The sequence below is a fragment of the Sorex fumeus genome, unplaced genomic scaffold (assembly GCF_029834395.1).
Source record: "Sorex fumeus unplaced genomic scaffold, SorFum_2.1 ptg000013l, whole genome shotgun sequence".
NCBI lineage: Eukaryota > Metazoa > Chordata > Mammalia > Eulipotyphla > Soricidae > Sorex > Sorex fumeus.
Window position 1 is genome coordinate 23149852 of NW_026606070.1, and position 22759 is coordinate 23172610.

At 37.2% G+C, this 22759-nt stretch overlaps 1 protein-coding gene across 23 annotated transcripts in view; it reads right to left on the reverse strand.

The window, feature by feature from the left end:
• Positions 1-22759, reverse strand: part of ADGRL3 (adhesion G protein-coupled receptor L3) — an 882914-nt gene that overhangs the window by 386542 nt on the left and 473613 nt on the right. For all 23 annotated transcript variants that reach the window (XM_056111479.1, XM_056111470.1, XM_056111466.1 and 20 more), the window contains exon 7: positions 15623-15732. In XM_056111479.1, the coding sequence (XP_055967454.1) occupies positions 15623-15732 (110 nt within the window). The remainder of the gene's footprint in view (positions 1-15622; positions 15733-22759) is intronic.

Below are 22759 nucleotides of genomic sequence, written 5' to 3' on the forward strand. Positions count from 1 at the left end.
TTTGGGAGTGTAAAATTATTTTTTACACACTGGTATTTGAATTTTAGATCTACTATTCTCAATAGTAGGCACACTACTCTATCCATGTTGCATAAAAGCTTTAAAATCATAATACCATGCTTTTATCAGGCACTTATATGTTATTAACAACTCTTTTCTGAATATTTATTTGAATTGTCAAAATAGTTTAAAGTGCTTACAATGGAGAAATAAAACATACTTCAAAAACATCAGATTTATTTGGCTATTTCTAGTAAATACTAGACTCTTCATCCCTACTATTGGCCCAGCAGGAGAAAAAAATTTGCTTTTTAGCTCTATGGAGTGAAATAAAATGGTCTAGATATGTCATATATGTCCTTCTTGGCCCTGATCTTTCATACTTTTAGAACCAATAAGAAATGGGATTTTCAATTCAGTGAAGACTAATGATTTTCAAATACTGTTTGAGGCTAAACATAAAAATATATATCTAATATCCCCGGAAATAACAGTTGATAATATTCAATCTCAAACTCTTGAATTTTTGTTAAAATCTGCGCTAATCATAAATGTAGTACAATACTGATAAATTACTGAAGGAATGGTAAGTTCTAATGACACAAGATAGCGCATGATTATAACTTTACACTCATTTATTCTTTTAATAAGTATTATAAATCACGTATTTTGAAGCACAGTCACTCAATTTATGAGATCTGAATTTTATATCTGAACCCACTTAGTATAAAATTACTAAATAAATGACAATAATCAGGAATTAAGAATTTTACATTTATAATATTCATACTAATAATTATTGTATCAATTAAACTCTTCCCTACATTCTGGAAATTAAATGTGACAAATTTAGATAAATAGCTTCAAGTATATAGCAAATAAGAAAAAGAAAAAAAATCATACCATAAAAATGTTTCTACTGAATCTTATACACATAGCTTATAACAATAACTTCTACAGATGCTTAAGAAGTAAAAATCAATCTATAAGGATAAAATGAAGCCTTCTTATATGAGTGAATGTACTTTATTTTTCCAAAATATTTGAATATTATTCTCTTCTGAGACTTAAATGGATTTTCTAAGAGGTAAAGCATATTTAAAAGGGTGACAGTAAGTCAAAGGAAGTCACAGTAAAGAAAATTCATGTTTTGGTTTGGGAAGAGATTCATTCTGCTTTTCCCTAAACAATGGATTAGTTTGCCATCTGTTTGCTTATGTGTGCTTGATCTGCAGTTTTTCTGTCTATTCTGGGTGCCGGGTTTATTTCAAATCACTAAAAATGAACACTAGAAAAAGTTTGCTATTGAAATTTGGATGTATATTTGAAGATTCCAACCAGCAAACAGCTATAGTACAGTGATTACAGTAGCAAACATAAAAGCAAACTTCACACCAACATTCTCTGAAAATCTTCCCTTGCTGGCCTTCTATAGGTTATTTTGAAATATATTTATAAGAAAGGTCATGAAGCTTCAGATCTGACCATTGGCAAAGAAATACTGCTCTCCTACAATGTTGTGAAAGTCGGCTACTATAATATTTTCGTTTGATTATCATGTCACATCAACTTCATGTTTCGTAGGTTATAAGAAGGCAAAGACAACTATTCACAAAGTTACATTAGAGGCATTTGGAATTCTGAAAATTTTCTGGAATAAAAATGAGTAGCTGGATTAGGATGCCAATTTGAAATTAAAGGACATATGTGTGTCTCTTCTGTGTATTTCAGAGTAAGCTTATTCGTTCCTTCCAACTTCAAAAAATAGAAAAAGTACTCTGAAACTTTAAAAAAGAGAAGCATGATGGAAAAAGAGCTCAGAAGCTAATTGCTAGTAAATGAGTTGCTAATTACTGTATCAGTAAGTCATTTAATGTTGAGTATGTTTCCTTATCTATAAAATATATAGAAAGGATGCTTTTACCTAGTTTCACACTCAAATTTCAGAGTTATTATCTGGAAAAATTGTATGGAGATTCACATATAGAGGTTCAATCAATATCCTGGGAACAAAATTAATGAACATTCCAGAGTCCCTGTAGAGGCATTTGAGGACACTGGTTCCTCTTTATCTATACAGAGTGAGGCTGTTGTAAATAAACCTTGAATAATTATTACTATGGAAAGTATGATATGCCCATATTCCTTGGCAAACTTGGCTGTCTCATTGAATTGCCAGTATCAGCAGATCAAATTCAAACAGGTGCAGAAAGTTTACATAACAAAGGCCCCACAGAGTGCCAATGGGCTAAGTGTGGATTCAGAAAATTTGCCTAAAGTCTTAATTAATCACTTTGGTGATTTAAGAAAATAGTCTCATCAGAAACAAATGGCATAAGTTAAAGTTTGATGCAGATGCCCTTGGAATTATTTTTGGAAAGACTCAAAATCAAAGGTAAGAGACAGAGAGAGAGAGACAGAGAGAGAGAGAGAGAGAATGAGAATTAAAACAGATAGAAGTATTGTTACACAAAGAGATGACAACCACACAGAGAAAAGAATATTATAACTCTAGGGATGCCAGTGGTTCCCCAAATCCTGAAACTAAAAAATAGCTTTAATTCCCCAGCAGTGATAGAAGACTCAGAAATGGGTAAGATGTAAGATTTGAATGGCAATATATATATATATATATATATATATATAGAAGATTTCTTTCTTTTTTTTTCTTTTTGGGTCACACCCAGTGACGCCTGGGTGTTAGTCCTGGCTCTGCAGTCAGGAATTATTCCTGGCGGTGCTCAGGGGGACCATATGGAATGCTGGGAATGAAACCTGGGTCGACCTCATGCAAGACAAACGTCCTACCCACAGTATTATTGCTCCAGCCCCTACTGAAGATTTCTGATGAGGCCATTACTATGTAGAACTTTGTTAGTTATGTTTCATTTTATTTTTCAAGGAAGTTCTTTAAATTGTTCATAATGCCTAATTGTTACATGAACAGATTCATTCTCGGGAGAGTAAAAGGTGGTCACTAGAAAACAGCTTTCAATTGGTAAAATCAGACCTAACCCCTTGGCCTTTTACACTTTGCTAATATATTTATATTCTCCCTGCTTGAGAGAACTTGGACAGACAATGATAGGGGAAAATGGAGTCAGACTTGACAAAGAGTCCAGATCACAGTTAGAATTATGTCTTTGTCATAGGACATTCTTAGCTGTTACCATCTCTTTTTCCTTTGGTGGTGGTATGGGTCACACCCAGTGGTGCTCAGACATTCTCCTGGCTCTGGCAGTACTCAGGGACCCTATGAGGTGCTGGTGATCAAACCTGGGTTGTCTGCTTGCAAGACAAGCATATTATATCTACTTTCCAGCCCCACGATATCTTATTTCTACAGATTATTTATTATTCTGTTTTGCATTGCTTTCTTTTCTAATTGTTATAGCAAAACGACAAATATCAGAAAGAAAAAAAAATTCATAGCAGCACTGCACTGTAGCACTGTCCTCCCGTTGTTCATCGATTTGCTCGAGCGGGCCCAGAAATGTCTCTATTGTGAGATATTTATAAAAATCAAATGGTATTGAATTCTGTCCAGATTTTCTTTCTCTATTTTTGACACAACAACCAATATGGGCTTTTTAAAAATTAGGAACTGATCATATTATTATTATTATTATTTATTATTACTACTGGGGCATCCGGATACTGTATGATACTATATATGTACTTAATGATAATAATGATAATACGTTTTTTCAATAACTGTTAGGTAAGGCAAAGGTAAAGGCCTTCCCGTTGATCATCGATTTGCTCAAGCGGGCCCAGTAACGTCTCCATTGGAGACTTTGTTGTTACTGTGTCTGGCATATCGAATACTCTCGGTAGCTTGCCGGGCTCTCCGAGAGGGGCGGAGGAATCGAACTCGGGCCGGCCATGTTGGCTGCGTGCAAGGCAAACGCCCTACCGCTGTGCTATCACTCCAGAGCCTAATAACTGTTGGTAAACCAAAATTAAGTTAATCAATACAGAGCAAGCACACCTGAGGTTTCATTTGTCCACTGCACACATTCATTGCTTATGTATTCAAAATTAACTCATTATTTGCCCACTTGATTATTTTGATTCCTCACAGAAACAGTAAGTGTAACATAGTAGCATTGCACTGTAGCACTGTCCTCAGGTTGTTCATTGATTTGCTCAAGCGGGCACCAGTAACATCTTCATTGTGAGTACTTGTTGTTACTGTTTTTGGCATATCGAATATCTCACGAGTAGCTTGCCAGGCTTTGATGTGCGGGCAGGATACTCTCGGTAGCTTGCCAGGCTCTCGAGATAGGCAGAGAAATCGAACCCGAGTTGGCCTATCCGCTGTGCTTATGCTCCAGTACAAGTGTAACATAGTAAAATTGATAATACTAAAAAGTAACATATATTGTTGATAGTCTTGGATTTGGTATTTGCATAAAGATAATTTACTGAAAAGTCTCTTATGTGACATGCTGTAAAATCCATTTCCCGCCCAATGACAGATGTCTCTATGTTTATATTACAAAATAAACTAAACAGTAATCTTTAACTAGACAACTTAAATGTCTGTTTTAGACCATGGCCCTAATAATTTCACCACTTGCACTGCTTCAGAAAAAATATACTATATTTATTTAGCATTCTATTGCTGTTATAAAAATATTGCATGGGCCCAGCTAGGGTAAGCTGCTTGTCTTGCAAGCAGTTGACGGATATTAATTCCATAGCACCATATATCATTCTCCTAGTTCCACTGAGGTGAGCCTTGAGTATACATTCAGCAGTAAGAACTAAGCAGAGCCAGATATGGTCAAAATACAAACAAACTAAGAGCTGACCCAATTATTATAAAAACTAGTGAGTTCAAACAACACAGCTTATTCAAAATTCTAAATATGTCCTAAAGTCAAAAGAGGTCACCAGGGTTGTATCTATTTCTGGAGTATCTGAGGGAAAAAATAATTTCCTAGCTCTTTCTATCTTTTTGGAGGCTACCAGCATTCGATTCCTCCACTCCTCTCGGAGAGCCCGGCAAGCTACCGAGAGTTATCTCGCCCGCACGGCAGAGCCTGACAAGCTCCCCGTGACGTATTCGATATGCCAGACACAGTAACAACAAAGTCTCCAATGGAGATGTTACTGGGCCCGCTCGAGCAAATTGATGAACAACGGGAGGGCCTTTACCTTTACCTTTACCAGCATTCTCTGGCTAGTGATCCATCCCCATTGCTTATCATTCCACTCTGTTTTATCACAATATCTCCTTTCCAAAGTTACCTTTTTGTCTCTTCCTTAGAAGGAGTGATTAGAGCTGTAGACAATACTGGATAAGTATTGTCTTGTCTCAAGGTTCTTAGTTTAATCACATGTTGGAGTACAAGGAGCTTGGGTTTATCAGGTTGCACCCATCACAGTGCTCCCAGGTCACTCTCATTCCTTTGTTTGTCTGTAACCACTTCTATGCTCTCTGCCCCAACCAATTTGTAAGGTCTCATCCTTCTAGGGCACTGAACTTGTACTGTAAGTTAATATTGCCTTTCTCCTCTCCTTATGTCTTTTGAATAGTTTAATGCAAAGTCCTTTTTGTATAGATACAGGAAGACAATTAATAGTATGCTTTATAACTTAGGATTTAACTGGATTTGAATATTATTCACTCCCAGGCACCTGCTTCCTCAACTTAAGCCTCAGTTGCCCTCACTTCCTAGTGCCCCCAAAGGCAGGGTCCCGATGAGGGACCGGATGGAACCAGGGCAAGCCGGTAAGTTATGTGCTACCCTGGCATCGAGATGGGCCAGGTCAAGGTGCCACGATTCTTAACTATAGGTTAAGAGTTTGATCATAGGCAAATGCTGTCATGATCCAAAAGTAATGACGAGACTAGGACCCTGCTGCTAGGAATAGGAAAGATATCTGGCCTGAGGACTGCAGTCTGAGATCGAGATGGCCCTAGGAGAGCAATTCTATAAGCTTAAAGTATTTCTTACTGTGTCCATACAAAATGATTTATATTATATATGCTTATATGTTGGGCTGGAGCGATAGCACAGTGGGTAGGGCATTTGCCCTGCAAGCAGCCGGCCAGGCTGAGCCAGGTTTGATTCCTCTGCCCCTCTTGGAGAGCCTGACAAGCTACCTAGAGTATCCCGCCTGCAGGGCAAAGCCTGGCAAGCTACCTGTGATGTATTCAATATGCCAAACAAAGTAACAAGTCTCATGATGGAGACGTTACTGGGTCCACTTGAGCAAATCAATGAACAACGGGAGGACCGCGACCGTGACCATGCTTATATGTTGGTTGGACAAGGAGAGGAGAAACATATATCCAGGGAATTCTGTTCTAGTGTGGGCTGATCTGCTAAATGAGAATCTGTCCTAGAAGCAGTTTTTCTGTGTTTCCTGACTAGCTTGGATGAGACTGAACATTTCTCCCCTTAAAACTGCCTTCAGTAAATAATTTCAGTATATTGTAAGAGGCCTTTTACTTTTTCTCACAGTAATCTCAGGTGCTAGCCAGGCCTGATCTTTGGGATGTAGATTCCTGGCCAGGCTAGTCTTTGGTATGCAAAGCTAAGATACTTGTCTTTGGGATGTAGATTCCAAGCTCTAGCAGACTGGTCTTTGGGATGCAAATCCAAGTGCTTGTAGCTTGTGATAGTGCTTGTGAAAGGTTTCAGTCTTGGTTTTGTATCTTCTTTTCGGAGGCCAAGATGTATAGAAATAATGTATGTTTTGCCGCCTCAATGTTCTTTCTGTAACTCCTTTTGATGACATCACTGTATTACTGCCCTTTAGAGGTACCATGATCTATATAGGGGAGGTTTCAGGGCTCTCTGCCTGAGAGAATGGGGAACACAGGCTGAGAGAATGGGAACAGAAGCTTAGAGAACAAAGGAGCATGTGCTTGAGAGATCTTGAGGCCTCCATGACATACATCTCTTCCATGTAATAAATTGCTACTAAGACCAACCAGCCTGGCCCTCATTTCCTTCCTTCGCCTGACCATCGCCATGGACCTCCCTGGAGTGGGGAAATGGCCTGAGACTGCCAAATGCGGGCAGCGGGAGAGATAGGCCGCTGCTGTCCCTTTGCCCGCCTTTTTTAGCGTGTTTACACAATCACATAGGCAACGTTTCTTTAGCCATTTAAGACAACATATTCATAGGTTTTGTGAATTAAGAATTTTTCTAGGGGAGTGTTGCTTTATTGAGTGAACTCCATAAGATTTGTTCAAAAAACTTTCTTTCATAGTAAAGTTTTGTATAATTCCTTTATTATAGGAATTATATATATTTTTAGCACAATTCCTAAGCAACTGTGCTAAAAAAAATAGTGTGCATCCCCTCTTTACAATAGCCAGAAACTGGAAGAAACCTGAATGCCCAAGAACAGATGACTGGTTAAAGAAACTTTGGTACATCTACACAATGGAGTACTATGTAGCTGTTAGAAAAGATGAAGTCATGAAATTTACATACAAGTGGTACAATATGGAAAGTATCATGCTAAGCAAAATGAGTCAGAAAGAGAGGGATAGACATAGAAAGATTGCATTCATCTGGGGGATATAAAGTAACAAAGTATGAGATTAATACCCAAGAATAGCTGAGATCAGCACCAGGAGGATTACTCCATAGCTTAGAGGCCAGCCGGGTATCCTAGAGGAAAGGGCAGCTCAGATAGAGAAGGGAGCACCAAATAAAGGATGTTTGGAGGATCCTCCCAGGAGGGGAGATGCATGTCGAAAGTAGACTATGGACTGAACATGTTTGCCACTCAATGCCTCTTTTGCAGACCACAACACCCAAAAGGAGAGAGAGAACACAGGGGATTGCCCTGCCACAGAGACAGGGGGGATGGGGGGATGGGGGTGGGAGGGATATTATCCATGGTGGTGGAAAATGGGCACTGGTGGAGGGATGGGTATCTGATCATTGTATAATTGAAACCAAAGCACAAAAAATTGTAAATCTACAACTTTAAAAAAAATAAAATAAAATAAAGGGAAAAAAAATAGTGTGCATCCCATCTTAACAGCAAGTATAATGGCTTTCTAATCACAAAGTAAAATAGGCAGACTCTTCCCAGGATTTATGCAGCCCATATCTGTGCTTTTGAAAGTTCTTTCCCAGGCTCTTTGCATGACTGTTTCATCCTCATTCATCAAGTCTCAAATATCCTCTTTTCAGATAAGTCTTTCATCACAACCTATATAAGCTGACTTTTCTATTAGACTCCATCATACTATGATGGTTACTTTCTTCCTAAATTTTATCACTGATGGTGAAATACAGTGGTTCATGACTTCATTATGTGCCTTACACACTCGCTGCCAACTCCACAGGGACAAAGGCTCTTGTTCCCAAGCAACTAACACCAACTCATCCATAGTTACAGTGGAAAGCCTTCTATCAGAAGCATTATATTTGGTTCAAGAATTGAAAACCAATTAAAAATATTAATGATTCAGAGTTCTTTCATATCCACCGGCATTGATTAGATTTAAATTCCAGAAAAAGAACTGCAAAGTTAAGTAACTACAAGAAGCCAAGAGACATTTTAAATCATTATGGGAAACAGGTACAGAACTCTAAGTGCTGAAAAATATAGCAAATTGGAAATATAAGGGTCAGCACCTACTTAGCGCAAGTCTAGTGCTGCCCAAGGGAATTCAAGCTCAGCATTGCTCCAGACTTTACATTAAATCTGACTTAAGTGTTTGGGAAGTTAAAGGAATCCCTCTGCAGACTGAATTGGGCCGATGGCCAATACCTGCAGTTGTTGCTCTAAAAGCTACTGAGGGATATTATCCTTCCTAATCACATATAGGCTTTTTGCCAACCCCATTCTCATTCCTTGAAAACAACACCTTAATACTGGGTTTCATGGAGTCTTGATGGCCCAGCAGAGATCATCATAGAAATTAAATTGGATGGAACAATTTTGGAACTGATTCATAGAACAGAGTCTTTAAGGCACTGTCCACTACTTCTTACTTTCTAAAGCACTGAAACTTACTATTTCAGACGTCTGGTGCTTTTTAACTTTTCCAGCATTTGATTCTACAGTGACTACTGTGTGGTTTCCTATGAGAACGCACACTTCTCTTTTTAAATTTTGTCAAAGTCAGCTTTTGAAGATTTGCAAACAAGTGCTTAGTGCTTTTTGTGTGTCTGCTAGTCACATTGAGAAAAAGATTATCATTTTTCAGCTCCTAAGCGTATCATTTTTGGAAAAATATAAATTTTACCTTGGTCACAAATGGTATCTTTCTAGTCATTCTTGAGCTTTTTGTTTTACAAAAAGCTTTGATTTTACATTCGCCATACAGATTCTGTTATTACTCTATACTTTCTGCTAAAACTATGGTGTTTTCCCTACAACATGCACTGTCTCAGCTCAAGTATAATTTCTGAGAAAACTTCCCTGCAGACATCCCGTTTCCTATAAAAAAAAATTAACCAATATGAGATGGATTTACTGTTCTATGCATATTGATAATATTAAATGTGCAAGTGCTTTACTGAATAAATTTGACTGTCGCTTTGGAAGCCATAGGCTCCTTTGACCTTGAGGCAGAATTGTTAATCCTGCATTTCTATTCAGTTTTAGAATGGTGCCTGGCAAGCAATAAATATTGAATGATAGCAAATTGAGAGAGCTTAAGAGCAAATTACAAAAACCAATTGAGAAAAAATTATAAATGCATGAAGTCATTAGACAAAGGTATAAGAGAGTTGGGGATTTGTACCTCCAAGAAAGAACAACCCATCTTGACTTCCTAATTTATCGGTAACAATACACATTGGTGTATTTTAGTCACATAAGAAAAACTAAAATTTATATTTAGGAATCAATTTATAGCAGCTTTATGGATAATCTCCTAGATCTAAGATACTGTAAAGGATAGAGAAATGACTTAAGATAAACTATGATAAAAAGAGTGAAATGTTAAATTCTTCATTTAACAATAGCACTGTCATCCCATTGTTCATTGATTTGCTGAGTGGCACCAGTTATGTCTCCATTGTGAAACTTCTTGTTACTGTTTTTGGCATATCAAATACACCATGGGGAGCTTGCTTGCCAAGCTCTGCTGTGTGGGGGCGGGATACTCTCAGTAGCTTGCCAGGCTCTCCAAGAGGGATGGAGGAATCAAACCCAGGTTGGCTGAGTGCAAGGAAAAAGCCCTGCCCTCTGTGTTTTCGCTCTGGCCCAGAATTTTCTTACTCATTTCTAAATAATACACTAAAAGAATTTAGAAAATTGCTACTACTGCTAAAGAGAAAGTAAAAAATAAGGGACAATAATGGCTATACTGCATGAAGTCATAGAGTTAAAATGAATATGGAGTATATTTTAGTTTGAATTAATAAAGTATAGTTTGTAGAAGAAAGTATCTTTTGTTAGTCCACTGAGCAACACATATCACTTTTGGAAAAGTAATTTTGATTGAATTTCCCTCCATTCAACAAATTTAATACATATTTACTGAATATCTTCCAATGTCAGATTCAAGAAAAGGTAATGAGGCATTAAAAACTAAATTATATATTGACATTTCTGGTTCAATCCTCACCATGCCATATGGTGACCAGAGTACCTCCATTAGTGATCAATGAGTGCAGAACCAGGAGTAAGCCCTGTGCACAGTATAAGATGAGCCATCTCACACAAAAAAAGCAAGACTGAAAGCAAGTAAGCAAGAGTAAATTAAAAAATTAATTTCAGACAGTTCATTTAAAATTATGCAATAATTTTATAATAGAATTCAAAGTACATGTATACTTAAATAATCACTCATGTGAGCATTAGTTGCAAAACATATTTACCTAAATTTTAACAAAGTACTTTCATTTTATGTTGAAAGTGTAATTTTGCTTAAGATAAAAGACATAATTTTCAAATTTTACTTTTCCAATAATATCTATTTTGCCTCATTCCATAAAAGCAATTGTCCACAAATGGCTAATGTGAATGGTGAAAAAATATGTTACAATGTGAATTGCTAAATCTAACACTAATTTCAAATAGCTTTCTAAATTGTCACCTTCCCCCCACTCCATTTCTTAAGAAAATTCATCATAAGAGAAGATTGATAGTTAACTAATATTTGCTTTATATTTCTCAGAGGAAGACACAACTGAAGGGAAATGCCGTACAGTGAGAGAAGTGTCTTTTGAGTGTAACGTGTGTGAAATTGTATTCTTTGGAAGAAAAGCAAATTGTCAGCAGGATTGAAAGTAAAGATTCTTTGCTCAGAAATACTCTAAGTAGGTGGTTACTTATCTCATTGTTTTCTACCTAACAGAAACCACTGAACTAAAGTGGCTGCATGAAGGAAATTTCACTAGGAAATTACAGTTTCCATCCCAAATCAGGCCAGATGGAATGGGGTGAGAGAATGGAGGTTAGACAGCAAAAACATGGCAATGGTAAATGGTGAGGCTTAACCTCTTGAATATTTGGGTCATATCCTGGGGAAAAAAAAACCTGCCACTGAGGAGGAAAATCTTACCTCAAGAGCAAACACAAAAACTATAAAATGTCATATCAAAGCCAGTGTGTGACAGGAATAGAGATAATGATTGATTCATCTGTCCCAAATTTAGTCACAGGCTGTAACCCAAACAAGAAAATACAGGAAACACAGGAGATAAAACTTGAGAAAAAAAAGTTTAAAAATATCGCTAGTGAGCCAAAAAATTGAGTACAAGACACTAAAAAGGAAGGGTCTCACTATATTGTCTACAAACACTTTTCTTAAGTTTTTTCTTAAGGGTATCTTTAAACAAAGAATATAATTTGATTCATTTACATTAAAGTTATACTAAAACTATGTTGATTATTTCTCCATCTTACCTCCATTATGTTTCGATAATATTGAATTTTTAATGTATTTTATATATTTTGTATTTTCAAATTTTTCTATATTTTTCATAAGACATTATCTTAAAATCAATATTAGTATGGGAATTCAGAGAATGCAGAAAATTAGAGAATACTGTTACTTTTCACATACTAATATTAGGAAAACATTGCTAAATACTAAATATAATATGAAAGACTCTGAAATAAATTGAAATGTATATTCCTGAATGTCATAACAAATATAGTCTTCATTAAATATTTGGTTAACAATTAGTTGTTCAATTAGGAATATTTCAAATGTTAGTACTGAATAAAATATTGAAGTTTGTCTTCTAATACAAAGAAGAACTTTGGGGATTCTGAATGGGGAGCATAAGCCACACTCAGGGGTGCTCAAAAGCCATGCTCGGCTCTATTCTCAGGAGTGACCCCTAGTGGAACACAGAACCACATGAGGTTGGTGGGACATTAACTCTGTACTACCTTTCTGACCCTACAATAAGAAACTTGTAGCTCACAATAACTATATTGTGATATTTTACAATACAGGTAATTTAACCACATTTTAGAATTTATTACTTAGATGAAATCTTATTCAAAATGCTAAATTGTATTTTTATGGTGCAGCAGTTTATGCTGGGGCCAGAGAGAGAGTATAGTGGGTAGGACACTTCTCTGGCATATAGCTGACCTGGATTTGCTACTTTGGCATGCCATAAATTACCCTGAGCATAGAGAAAGGCTGTAGCCTCAATACAAAACAAAATTAAAACAAAAAAAAAAAGTTTATGCCATGAAGTTTCAATAGTTTTTCTGGAAAACAAAAGTTTGCAGTCATTTAGACTACTTTAATAAAGGGACACAAATGTGGTAAAAGTGAACAAAGGAAAAAAAGAAGAGGAGTTCCGGCTCTTGATGCACTTGATTTTCCCATGTGCCAATACAATATTAATATAAATTAATGGTTAAACATAGAACAAGATGAACTAGCTGGTGAAATACAAAGGGGAAATCTCTAAATAGTGCAATCAGAGGGCCTTCAAGAAGAAAACCAGAAACAACCAAAATTTGGTTTGGCCATTCCACTGGCTCTGGCTAGGGTACGATTTATGTGATATTTCTATTTATCCTGTTAATATTCACTCTATTTTTACTAAAATGGAAATACACCTAGATAGGCCACTATGAGGATAAATAAAATAATGTTTATAAGCATTTAATCCCATGTAGCAAATGGTATATTATATCAACAAACTATTTTAAATGTGTAAATTCTGCACTGGAAAAATATGAAGATTTTATGACTGAGAAGGTAAGGGGGAAATGTTACTGTTAAAATCATGTAAAGTGAGATCCAGAATTTTCATTTTCCTGGTTGGTGTTGAATTAAGCCCAGGACCTCAAACCTGTAAGACCCATATTCTACTATTGAACTATATATATCCTCAGCCAGAGATTCAGAAATTTTTATTTTTTTGCTCTTTGGGTCACACCCAGTGATGCTCAGGGGTTACTCATGGCTCATGTACTCAGGAATCACTCCTGGCAGTGCTCAGGGGACCATATGGGATGCTGGGAATCGAACCTGTGTCGGCCATGTTGGCTGTGTGCAAGGCAAACGCCCTACCTGCTGTGCTATCACTCCAGCCCCGACATTCAGAAATTTTTAATAGCATTCCTGACCAAACTGACCCAAATTATTTGCTAAAATATCAGATTGCATTCTAAGTTCAAACTTCCTGATCATATTTTACTTCAATTAAATAAATCAACCCACCTTTAAAACAAGTAACCGCATTTTATTTGATGGCTTTTACTTTGTGATTAATTTATTTTAAAATCATGTTACATTTACTAAATAGTTCCCAAATTATGTGCTACTCTTTTAACTGAAATATTCTACAGATAATATAAGGAAGCATAAATATGGTATCCTATGCAAATCAAACCAGTATATAGGCAAGTGGCTACACCTGCGTTTATAATTCTTACCTAATGAAATAATCAAAGATCCATTTTAATAGAATAATACAAACTTCCAAAGCAATCAGAAACTTTTCAGGATTAAAAGAAAGCCTTTAAATATGGGATACTCAGGAATCAAATTGCTATCTCTGAATATAACAGAAAGGAAATCGGTGGTAAACTATAACCTTCCATGAAAAAAATTTAAGTTTTTATTTATAAGGAAGAAATTTAAGTAGATGTAATTTCCAAATGAGTTTGGCAAAGGAACTTGAAGTAGCTATACAGAGAAAAACACATACAAAACTGAAAAGGCAGCTGTGAAATCATTTAATTTTTAGAAAATATGAAAAAGTGATATTTTAATTCAACTTTCATTTTTGAAAAAAATAAGTGAAGTTTATTCACATAATTAAATTTTATTTAGAAAACTAAAATTTATTTACATACTAAATAGCATGTAATGCTGTGATCTATTCCCGACTATACATTTTTATTCATTGTCTTTAGAAACATCTATTCTACATATTTCACAAAGATCTTATTATGCAACTCAAGTCTTTATATTTCAGTCTTTGGAATATAACTTACGAATAATAAGTTGTCAATAGAAGTTTTAAATTTTCCTAAGTTTCCTAGAAATAACATCGTAAGACATATAACCTCAGTTCATATTTCAACAAAACCTAAATTTTTATGCTTTCTTAAAGTAAGCATTAGAGTACTTGCCTTAAGGAAGTGCTATCACTCTGGCCCTTGATGCTTTTCAATAACACATAAAAATAAACCATAGAACTTCACTAGATTAACTTCCTTTTACGAATAACTATAAAAAATGCAACCCAATTTTTTCTTGATTACTTTCATTATTGCTTTTAAGTTTCATTTCCTGATGGACAGACTGCCATTTTATTAGAGAATACATATATTCAGCTTGAACACTGCTGTTTCTTAAAGAAGCAGGAAGGTGACAAAGCTAATTCTCTTAGCACAGTGAATTAGCTCGTTGCCTGATACTTTCTTTATTCTGGATGTCAGAGGAAGCTAGAACCTGGGATTTCTTTATGGATCTGGTGTTTTTCTATTTTAGAAACAGTTGCATATCAACTAGATGAATATAGAAACTTCAGAGTGATTTTCAATAAGGAGTGCTTAGTGAATAATTAGTCGGATCAAACATATTTTTTATTTGAGATGGTGATTAAAGCATTTCAATTTTGATGATTTAGCCTTTTGTGGTTATTCCTAAAGAATATTATTTTTCTACATATCATGCCATTTCTGTTACTTCAAGGACTCATTGAGATGTGAGGTCATAAAGTATGCAGTCAGCCTGAGAAGTGTCATGCTTATATAAACTGCATTTTCTATTTATTTTGTTCTCTCTGGATAAATGTTTCTAATTCTCAAAATGTTGATAGCACAGGAATCTAGATAGAACGGTTTTATTGAAGTCCAAATGTCTCGATTTCTATGCCATCATTGGTGTCACAAGTAAGTTACTCACTTTCACGTATTTGCTTGGACTTGGAGGAATGCAGTTTTGGTAATTATTTGTTTCTACTAAGTGTATATTTTAGTATTTTGAATAGCTTTTGAATAGGCAGTGCTGTTCAGAAATGTACAGAAAATAGAAATCCCGTAAGATCGGTCAGGTGATATCTAATTCTTTTATGACCCTATACATTTCAGATTCACCAATTTCCATATAAATTGATATCAATATTTTTGTTTTCAGAGAATATTTTGTGTTCATAGAAGCAAAACAAAAAATAACATTTTAACTAAAGTATAGAAAAATACATACTGTAAGGGACACATTCATACTGCACTTCAAGGTATTTATAGGTTCCAGGGCATGGGTCTGGAAAAACATCAGGGCCTGCCACCACCGCACACTGAGTTCTGTTATTGCACCTGCATCAAAAGAAAAGGAAAGAATTAATAGGTATTGACAAAGTTAAATCACCGACGTCAATACTAATTTTATTTTTGCTCTTGTTACCACAGATTTAAATCATGTTTTGGCTGATAAGAAGTTCAAAATCATTCAAAAATATCTCCAGTCTGTTTTATTCTTTTCTATAGCAAACATTTTTAAAAGTATATTTCAGTATCAACAATTCAAATTATCATAATTATTTAATTAATTTATCCACAGTTTTTTTTTTTTAATTGAATCACCGTGAGATACAGTTGCGAAGCTTTTAAGTTTGAGTTTCAGTCATATAAATGATCGGCCACCCATCACTCCACCAGTGCACATTTTCCACTGCCAATGTCCCCAGTATTTCCCCTCCCTATCTCACCCCTCCCCCTTCCTCAACAGCAGACAATTTCCCCCATACTCTTTCTCTATACAGTCTCTCTACACAGTGTGGTTTTGAGTTAAAATTCAAACACTGCTTAGTAAAGTAAAGTAAAGTAAAGTAAAGTAAAGTAAAGTAAAGTAAAGGCCCTCCCGTTGTTCGTCGATTTGCTCGAGCGGGCCCAGTAACGTCTCCATTGGAGATTTTGTTGTTACTGTGTTTGGCATATTGAATACATCACGGGTGGCTTACCAGGCACTGCTTAAGCAACACAAACTGATACATGGAACATTATTAATATGAAGACAAGAAAGATTGTTACTTGGTAAAATCATCTCTACCATGACACAAATAAATGAAGCAAATATAACTACAGTATTCTATTAAACAGCTGTTAAATAAATTCACTGATTATCATGATATTCACTTTATAGGCATTGAAAACAGGGTGTTAGAGGCTTCACACAAATATGAAAATAAAAATCAGAAGCAGCATATTTAAATCTTAAACTTTATATTTATTCTAAAGAATTATAAGTGATTTTACTAAAACCAAAGTAACACCATTTTTATAAATTTATTTTCATGTTCCATGAGACCAAATTATCAAGACATAATGATAAGATATTTACCTGTTACCCAATTTTATTTTATTCCATATATTTTCCTCTTTACTTTATCATTTAAGTATACACCTGATAATAGCTATTTTTTCTATAAAAATCACAGCAATAACTGAGTTTACACTGCTTTTGTTTATATAAAATTCTATTCTGATTTATATGTTTATTTCTTCAAAGTGTGTGGTGAAAACTGCGTGAGGGTAAGTACAAAAACCCATGTCTTTTTTCACTCGAGGCAGCTTATTCAAATGAGGTTTCTTCGCAAAGTGAAAGTACTACTGGAGCTGAAGCAACAGTACAAGAGGAAAGGCACATGTCTTTCAACTAGCTGTTCGAGGCCAACTCTAGTTCAATCCCCAGGTCAGAGTTAAGTCCTAAGAACAGAGTCAGGAATAGACTCTGAGCACTGCCGAGTGTGATCTACCGAGCACTGTTCCTCCTCCAAAAATAAAATACTGATCATCTAAAAAGGTTGAACAAACTAAAATGACAAATGACTGTATATTATGCCTGTGAAGATGTCACTATTTACATCAATATTACTATGCAGTTCTCTAATAATGCCTTGAGAATGAAATCCAATGCTCATAAAGTGGTCATGGATCAAGGATTTGAAGTGATCATGCTAGATTATGTAAATTAAATATAAGGTAAGGTAAAGGTAAAGGCCCTCCCGTTGATCGTCGATTTGCTCGAGCGGGCCCAGTAACGTCTCCATTGGAGACTTTGTTGTTACTGTGTCTGGCATATCGAATACTCTCGGTAGCTTGCCGGGCTCTCCGAGAGGGGCGGAGGAATCGAACTCGGGTCGGCCATGTTGGCCGCTTGTAAGGCGAACGCCCTACCCGCTGTGCTATCGCTCCAGCTATAATCCCATCATTATTCACTGTATCACTATCATCCCGATGTTCATTGATTTGCTTGAGCGGGCATCGGTAATGTCTCTCTTCGTCCCAGTCCTGAGATTTTAGCAGCCTCTCCTTACTCATCCTTCCGAGCACTGCCATAGTGGAGGCTCTTTCAGGGTCAGGGGAATGAGGCCCATTACTGTTACTGTTTTTGGCATTTCAAATATGCCATGGGTAACTTGCCAGCCTCTACTGTGTGGGCAGGATACTCCCTGTAGCTTGCCTGGCTATACGGGAGGAAACACTGTATTCTTAAAATCCTTGAAAGTGCTTTTTAAAATGTTTTCAGGTAATAAACTAATTTAAACTTAAACTACACAATTAAAAGCAAGTCATAAGATGCTGAGTGAGTTTAACGTATCATGAATTTTATAAATTTTATGAATTTTTCAGCATTATTATATTCATACAAATAAAGTCAGCTACGATCAATTCACCATCCAATAATTCAACACCTACCAAAATGCATGCTTCTATCTAACAAATAGTCTAACAATTATCAATTCACACAAAAGAAAATTGAAATTGTTCTTAAATATTGTGAATGTTAGTGATTCTGTAAGTCCCGAATACCATACTTAATGTTAACTAAGGATGAATCAAGAATTCCTCTAATTGATGAGTTCATACCAAAATGAGTCAATCTACAGGAGAAATGTAGGACAAATTTCTGGAATAAAGTTTTAGATAGATATATCAAAATAATGATTACCTAAAGGATGACTACACTTTGGAAGCAGAAATTTAGACCTTCTTTCATAATTTTTTATGAGTTGTTACCTGGGGAAGTAAAATGAAGCTTACTATTTGATTAAAAACTACTGAATTACCTACAAAAGCAACTATTACTTTCTAATATTACAAGAGTTGCTAGAAAATTTTAGAGTTAGAGAAAAACTGTCAAAGACTAATTCATTATCAGATACTAAAGTTAGTCTATCATATTTGAATAATATATTTCATTAGCACAGCGGGTAGGGCGTCTGCCTTGCACGCAGCCAACATGGCCTACCCGAGTTCGATTCCTCCGCCCCTCTTGGAGAGCCCGGCAAGCTACCGAGAGTATTCGATATGCCAGACACAGTAACAACAAAGTCTCCAAAGGAGACGTTACTGGGCCCGCTCGAGCAAATCGACGATCAATGGGGGGGCCTTTACCTTACCCCTTATATACTTTTTAGTACCAGGACTTGATCCTAGAGAATGCATCTTACTTGTGAGGAATGTGTTCTAGCACCAACCCACATGTCTAGGCTTGCATTTCTTTTACTACAATAGCAAATAGAAGCATAGGAAGCATGTTTCTTTTAAAAATATTACTATATTTTTCACTTCTCTTTGGGACAAAATAGGAATGATCAATTCCTAAATATAAGTAAAGAAATAATAGCATAAAGTTATCTATTCATATCCATAAAGGTAAAGGTAAAGGCCCTCCCGTTGATCGTCGATTTGCTCGAGCGGGCCCAGTAACGTCTCCATTGGAGACTTTGTTGTTACTGTGTTTGGCATATCGAATACTCTCGGTAGCTTGCCGGGCTCTCCGAGAGGGGCGGAGGAATCGAACTCGGGTCGGCCATGTTGGCTGCTTGTAAGGCAAACGCCCTACCGCTGTGCTATCGCTCCAGCCCTATTCATATCCATATTTTTTAAAAAAATCTAAATGCATGACATTCCATTCAGTCTATATATAATCTTACAATGGAAGATATGTTGCCATTATCAATCAAGTCTAAGTAACAGATGCTATCTAATATGTTATTTTTTTTACAAAAACTATTGGTAATTAGCACACAAATTAAAGTGACGCTATTTGATTTATAAATATGTCTTCAGAAGACTGACAAGGAAGTTTCACATAATTATAATATTAGCAATATGATATAGAATCAATCACTGCTAACTTATTCAATCCCAATACAGCTCACTGAAGTGCAATGACAAAACTATGTAAGTATGGTAATGAAAGTCATCTCAGATCAAAACAGTTCCCCTATTTTCCACAACAGAGTGCAGCATATACTAAAAGAATGGCATTTGTGCATATATTCACATTTATCTAGTTTTTATTTTATATAAAATTACCAGCCCATAATTTCTCTGCTCAATCCATTACCTTTGTTTTTACTGTGTTCACAGAAACTTAAGTAAAATATATATGATATCTTTGCTTACAACCTGTTTATAGATGTTTACTTATATCCCATTTGTAGATGAAGCATATGACAAATAAAAATAAATATAATTTTAAGATGCTTATGGAATAGACATAAAATGATGTTACTAGTTGGTTCCATAGCTCCAGAAATGTAATAAGGTGCATTTATGGTAATTTAAATAACATGCTGTCTACTCATGTGTTGGGCTGGAGTGATAGTACAGCAGGTAGGGTGTTTGCCTTGCACACAGCCAAGCGGTTTTAATTCCTTTTTCCCTGTCGGAGAGCCTGGCAAGCTAACGAGAGTATCCCGCCCACAAGGCAAAGTCTGGCAAGCTCCCCGTGGCATACTGAATATGCCAAAAACAGTAACAAGTCTCACAGTGGAGATGCTACTGGTTCCATTCGAGCAAATTGATGAACAATGGGAGGATAATGCTACAGTGCTATAATGGTGGTACAGAAGCTGAATCAATACAGTGGGTAGGGTGCTCACCTTGCTTAAGCCAAACCAAAGTTAGATCCCCTCTGATTCCCTTAGTCTGTCAGTAGTGTCTCCTGAGAACAGAGCCAGGATGAAAAACTGAGAAACTCTGATGTAGACCCAAACCAAAATAAATCAAAATAAAAATGGTGGTACATTAAAAAATAGAATGCAAATTTTTGAATTGTTTGTATTATATAAGCTGTTCATATATAATAAAAGCGATAGCACAGCGGGTAGGGCGTTCGCCTTACAAGCGGCCAACATGGCCGACCCGAGTTCGATTCCTCCGCCCCTCTCGGAGAGCCCGGCAAGCTACCGAGAGTATTCGATATGCCAGACACAGTAACAACAAAGTCTCCAATGGAGACGTTACTGGGCCCGCTCGAGCAAATCGACGATCAACGGGAGGGCCTTTACCTTTACCTTTACCTATAAACCTATATTCATGTGTTGAGGATGCAATCCTCAGAATTTCCTTTTGTGGGGGGGCAAAATAGCTTTTATTGAAATTTGGATTTAGAAAGATGTGAGGGAGAGAAAGAGAGAAGTATGTGGTTAAGAGAAAGCACAGGCTTATCCAGAGAGGAAATACATAAGCAGAGATGCAGAGAGACAAGCAAAGGAGATTCACATTCAAGGAGTCCATTGACTTGCAGAACAAGCTAGGGTGTCTTCATGAATAAATCTTCTGTCAAATACTCCCACCTCTGTTCTGCTACTGCTGTTGCTTTGAGTGGGGTTCACACACTTTCAGCTGTTGAGTTTGCACACTGGCTGCAGTGCTTCAGAGATGACACAGTGTGACATCAGAATCCCAAATGGCAGTGCCACTGCAATAGTGCTCCGCAAGTGGGAAAGTGCTGGGGATTGAACTGGGAGTAAGCTACTACATTTTTTAAAAAAAATTTTATTAGTGAAATACCATGAGGTACAGTTGTAGACTTACAAATTTTTGTGCTTGGATTTCAATTGTACAATGATCAAACACCCAACCCTTCACCAGTGCCCATTTTCCACCACCACGGGTCCCAGTATCCCACCCCCCCACATCCCATCCTGCCTCTGTGGCAGGGCATTCCCTTTTGTTCTCTCTCTCCTATTGGGTAGGAGTATTGCTGTTTATTCAGCCATTGATCAGGCTGATTGAAATGGGCATGAACTCCACCTTACTTTTTTTTCATTTTTTATAATTTTATTTATTAAATCACGGTGAGAATAGTTGCAAAGCTTTCAGATTTAAGTCTTGGCCATACAATGAAATACCCGTCCTTTCACCAGTGCCCATTTTCCACCACCCAAAACCCTAGCATACCCTCCATTCCACATCCTCCTCCTACCTGTGGGAATGATTTCCATATTACTCTCTCTCTACTTTGATTGCATTCAATATTTCAACACTAGACCCACTATTATTATTTGAGATTATACCCCAACATTAAGATATGCCAAAAAGGCAACAGGAGACAATCTGTTTCCTGTTGCTGGCCATAAAAAAATATGGTTTTGGAATTCCGAAATGTTAACAATTAAATCTGGAGGGATTTCTGCCAATACCCGCTGGGTTACGAGATTTGTTCCTGAGTCTCTGAGATCATGGCCGTTAAGCAGCTTGATCAGGAGTCAGTGAGGTTGTTTGTTGGCAGTAACTCGGGGTCTTGTTGGGGTGGGGAGGAAAGGTCCGGCTCTACCCGCATCCAGTGAGATCCCACGTCTCGTCACTGCCGGCCCAAACTTGACCGTCCAATGGTCTCTGAAGGATGGTGGCTACCGGGCCACCGGGGGGAACAGACCAAGGCTCAAACCTATTCCCACCTGAGGTGGCCCAACACCGGTAACCTACTGTGGGGACCAGACACATTTTTGCCAAAAGCCATTGGGTTCCAATGTTTATTTCTGAGTCTCTGGGATCACGGCTGTTAAGCAGCTTGACCAGGAGCTGAGAGGCGACTCGAAGTCTCATTGGGATGGGGAAGAAAGGGCCAGGTCCACCCCTATCCCGTGAGGCCCTGCGTGCCTTGTCACTGTGGGCCTAAACCTGACTGATCGATGGCCTGTGGATGATGGCGGTCACCAAGCCGCCAAGGGAGAGCAGGTGGAGGGACAACACTCTTTCCCCCTGGGGGTGGTCCGGTGCCAGTAGCCCATTGCAGGGACCAGACGCATCTCTGCCAAAAGCCGCTGGGTTCCGAGATTTGCCTCTGAGTCTCCGGGATCATGGCCATTAAGCATTTCGATCAGGAACCAGAGAGGCCTTGCCTCCAATTATATAGCTGAGCTGGAAGTGGTTTGTGACTGTGTCTCCCACATACCTAACTTTTGGCCGTTTACTTTCTTGGTAAACTTTGTCCCAAGTCTTTGGAGGCTGGCCAAAGGCAGTTTTGGGGTATCTGGAAGTCTGAAGGTGCCATTGGGTTGCTGATGCACTCGACTCGCAGACACAGATTGACCTGCTGGTGGCA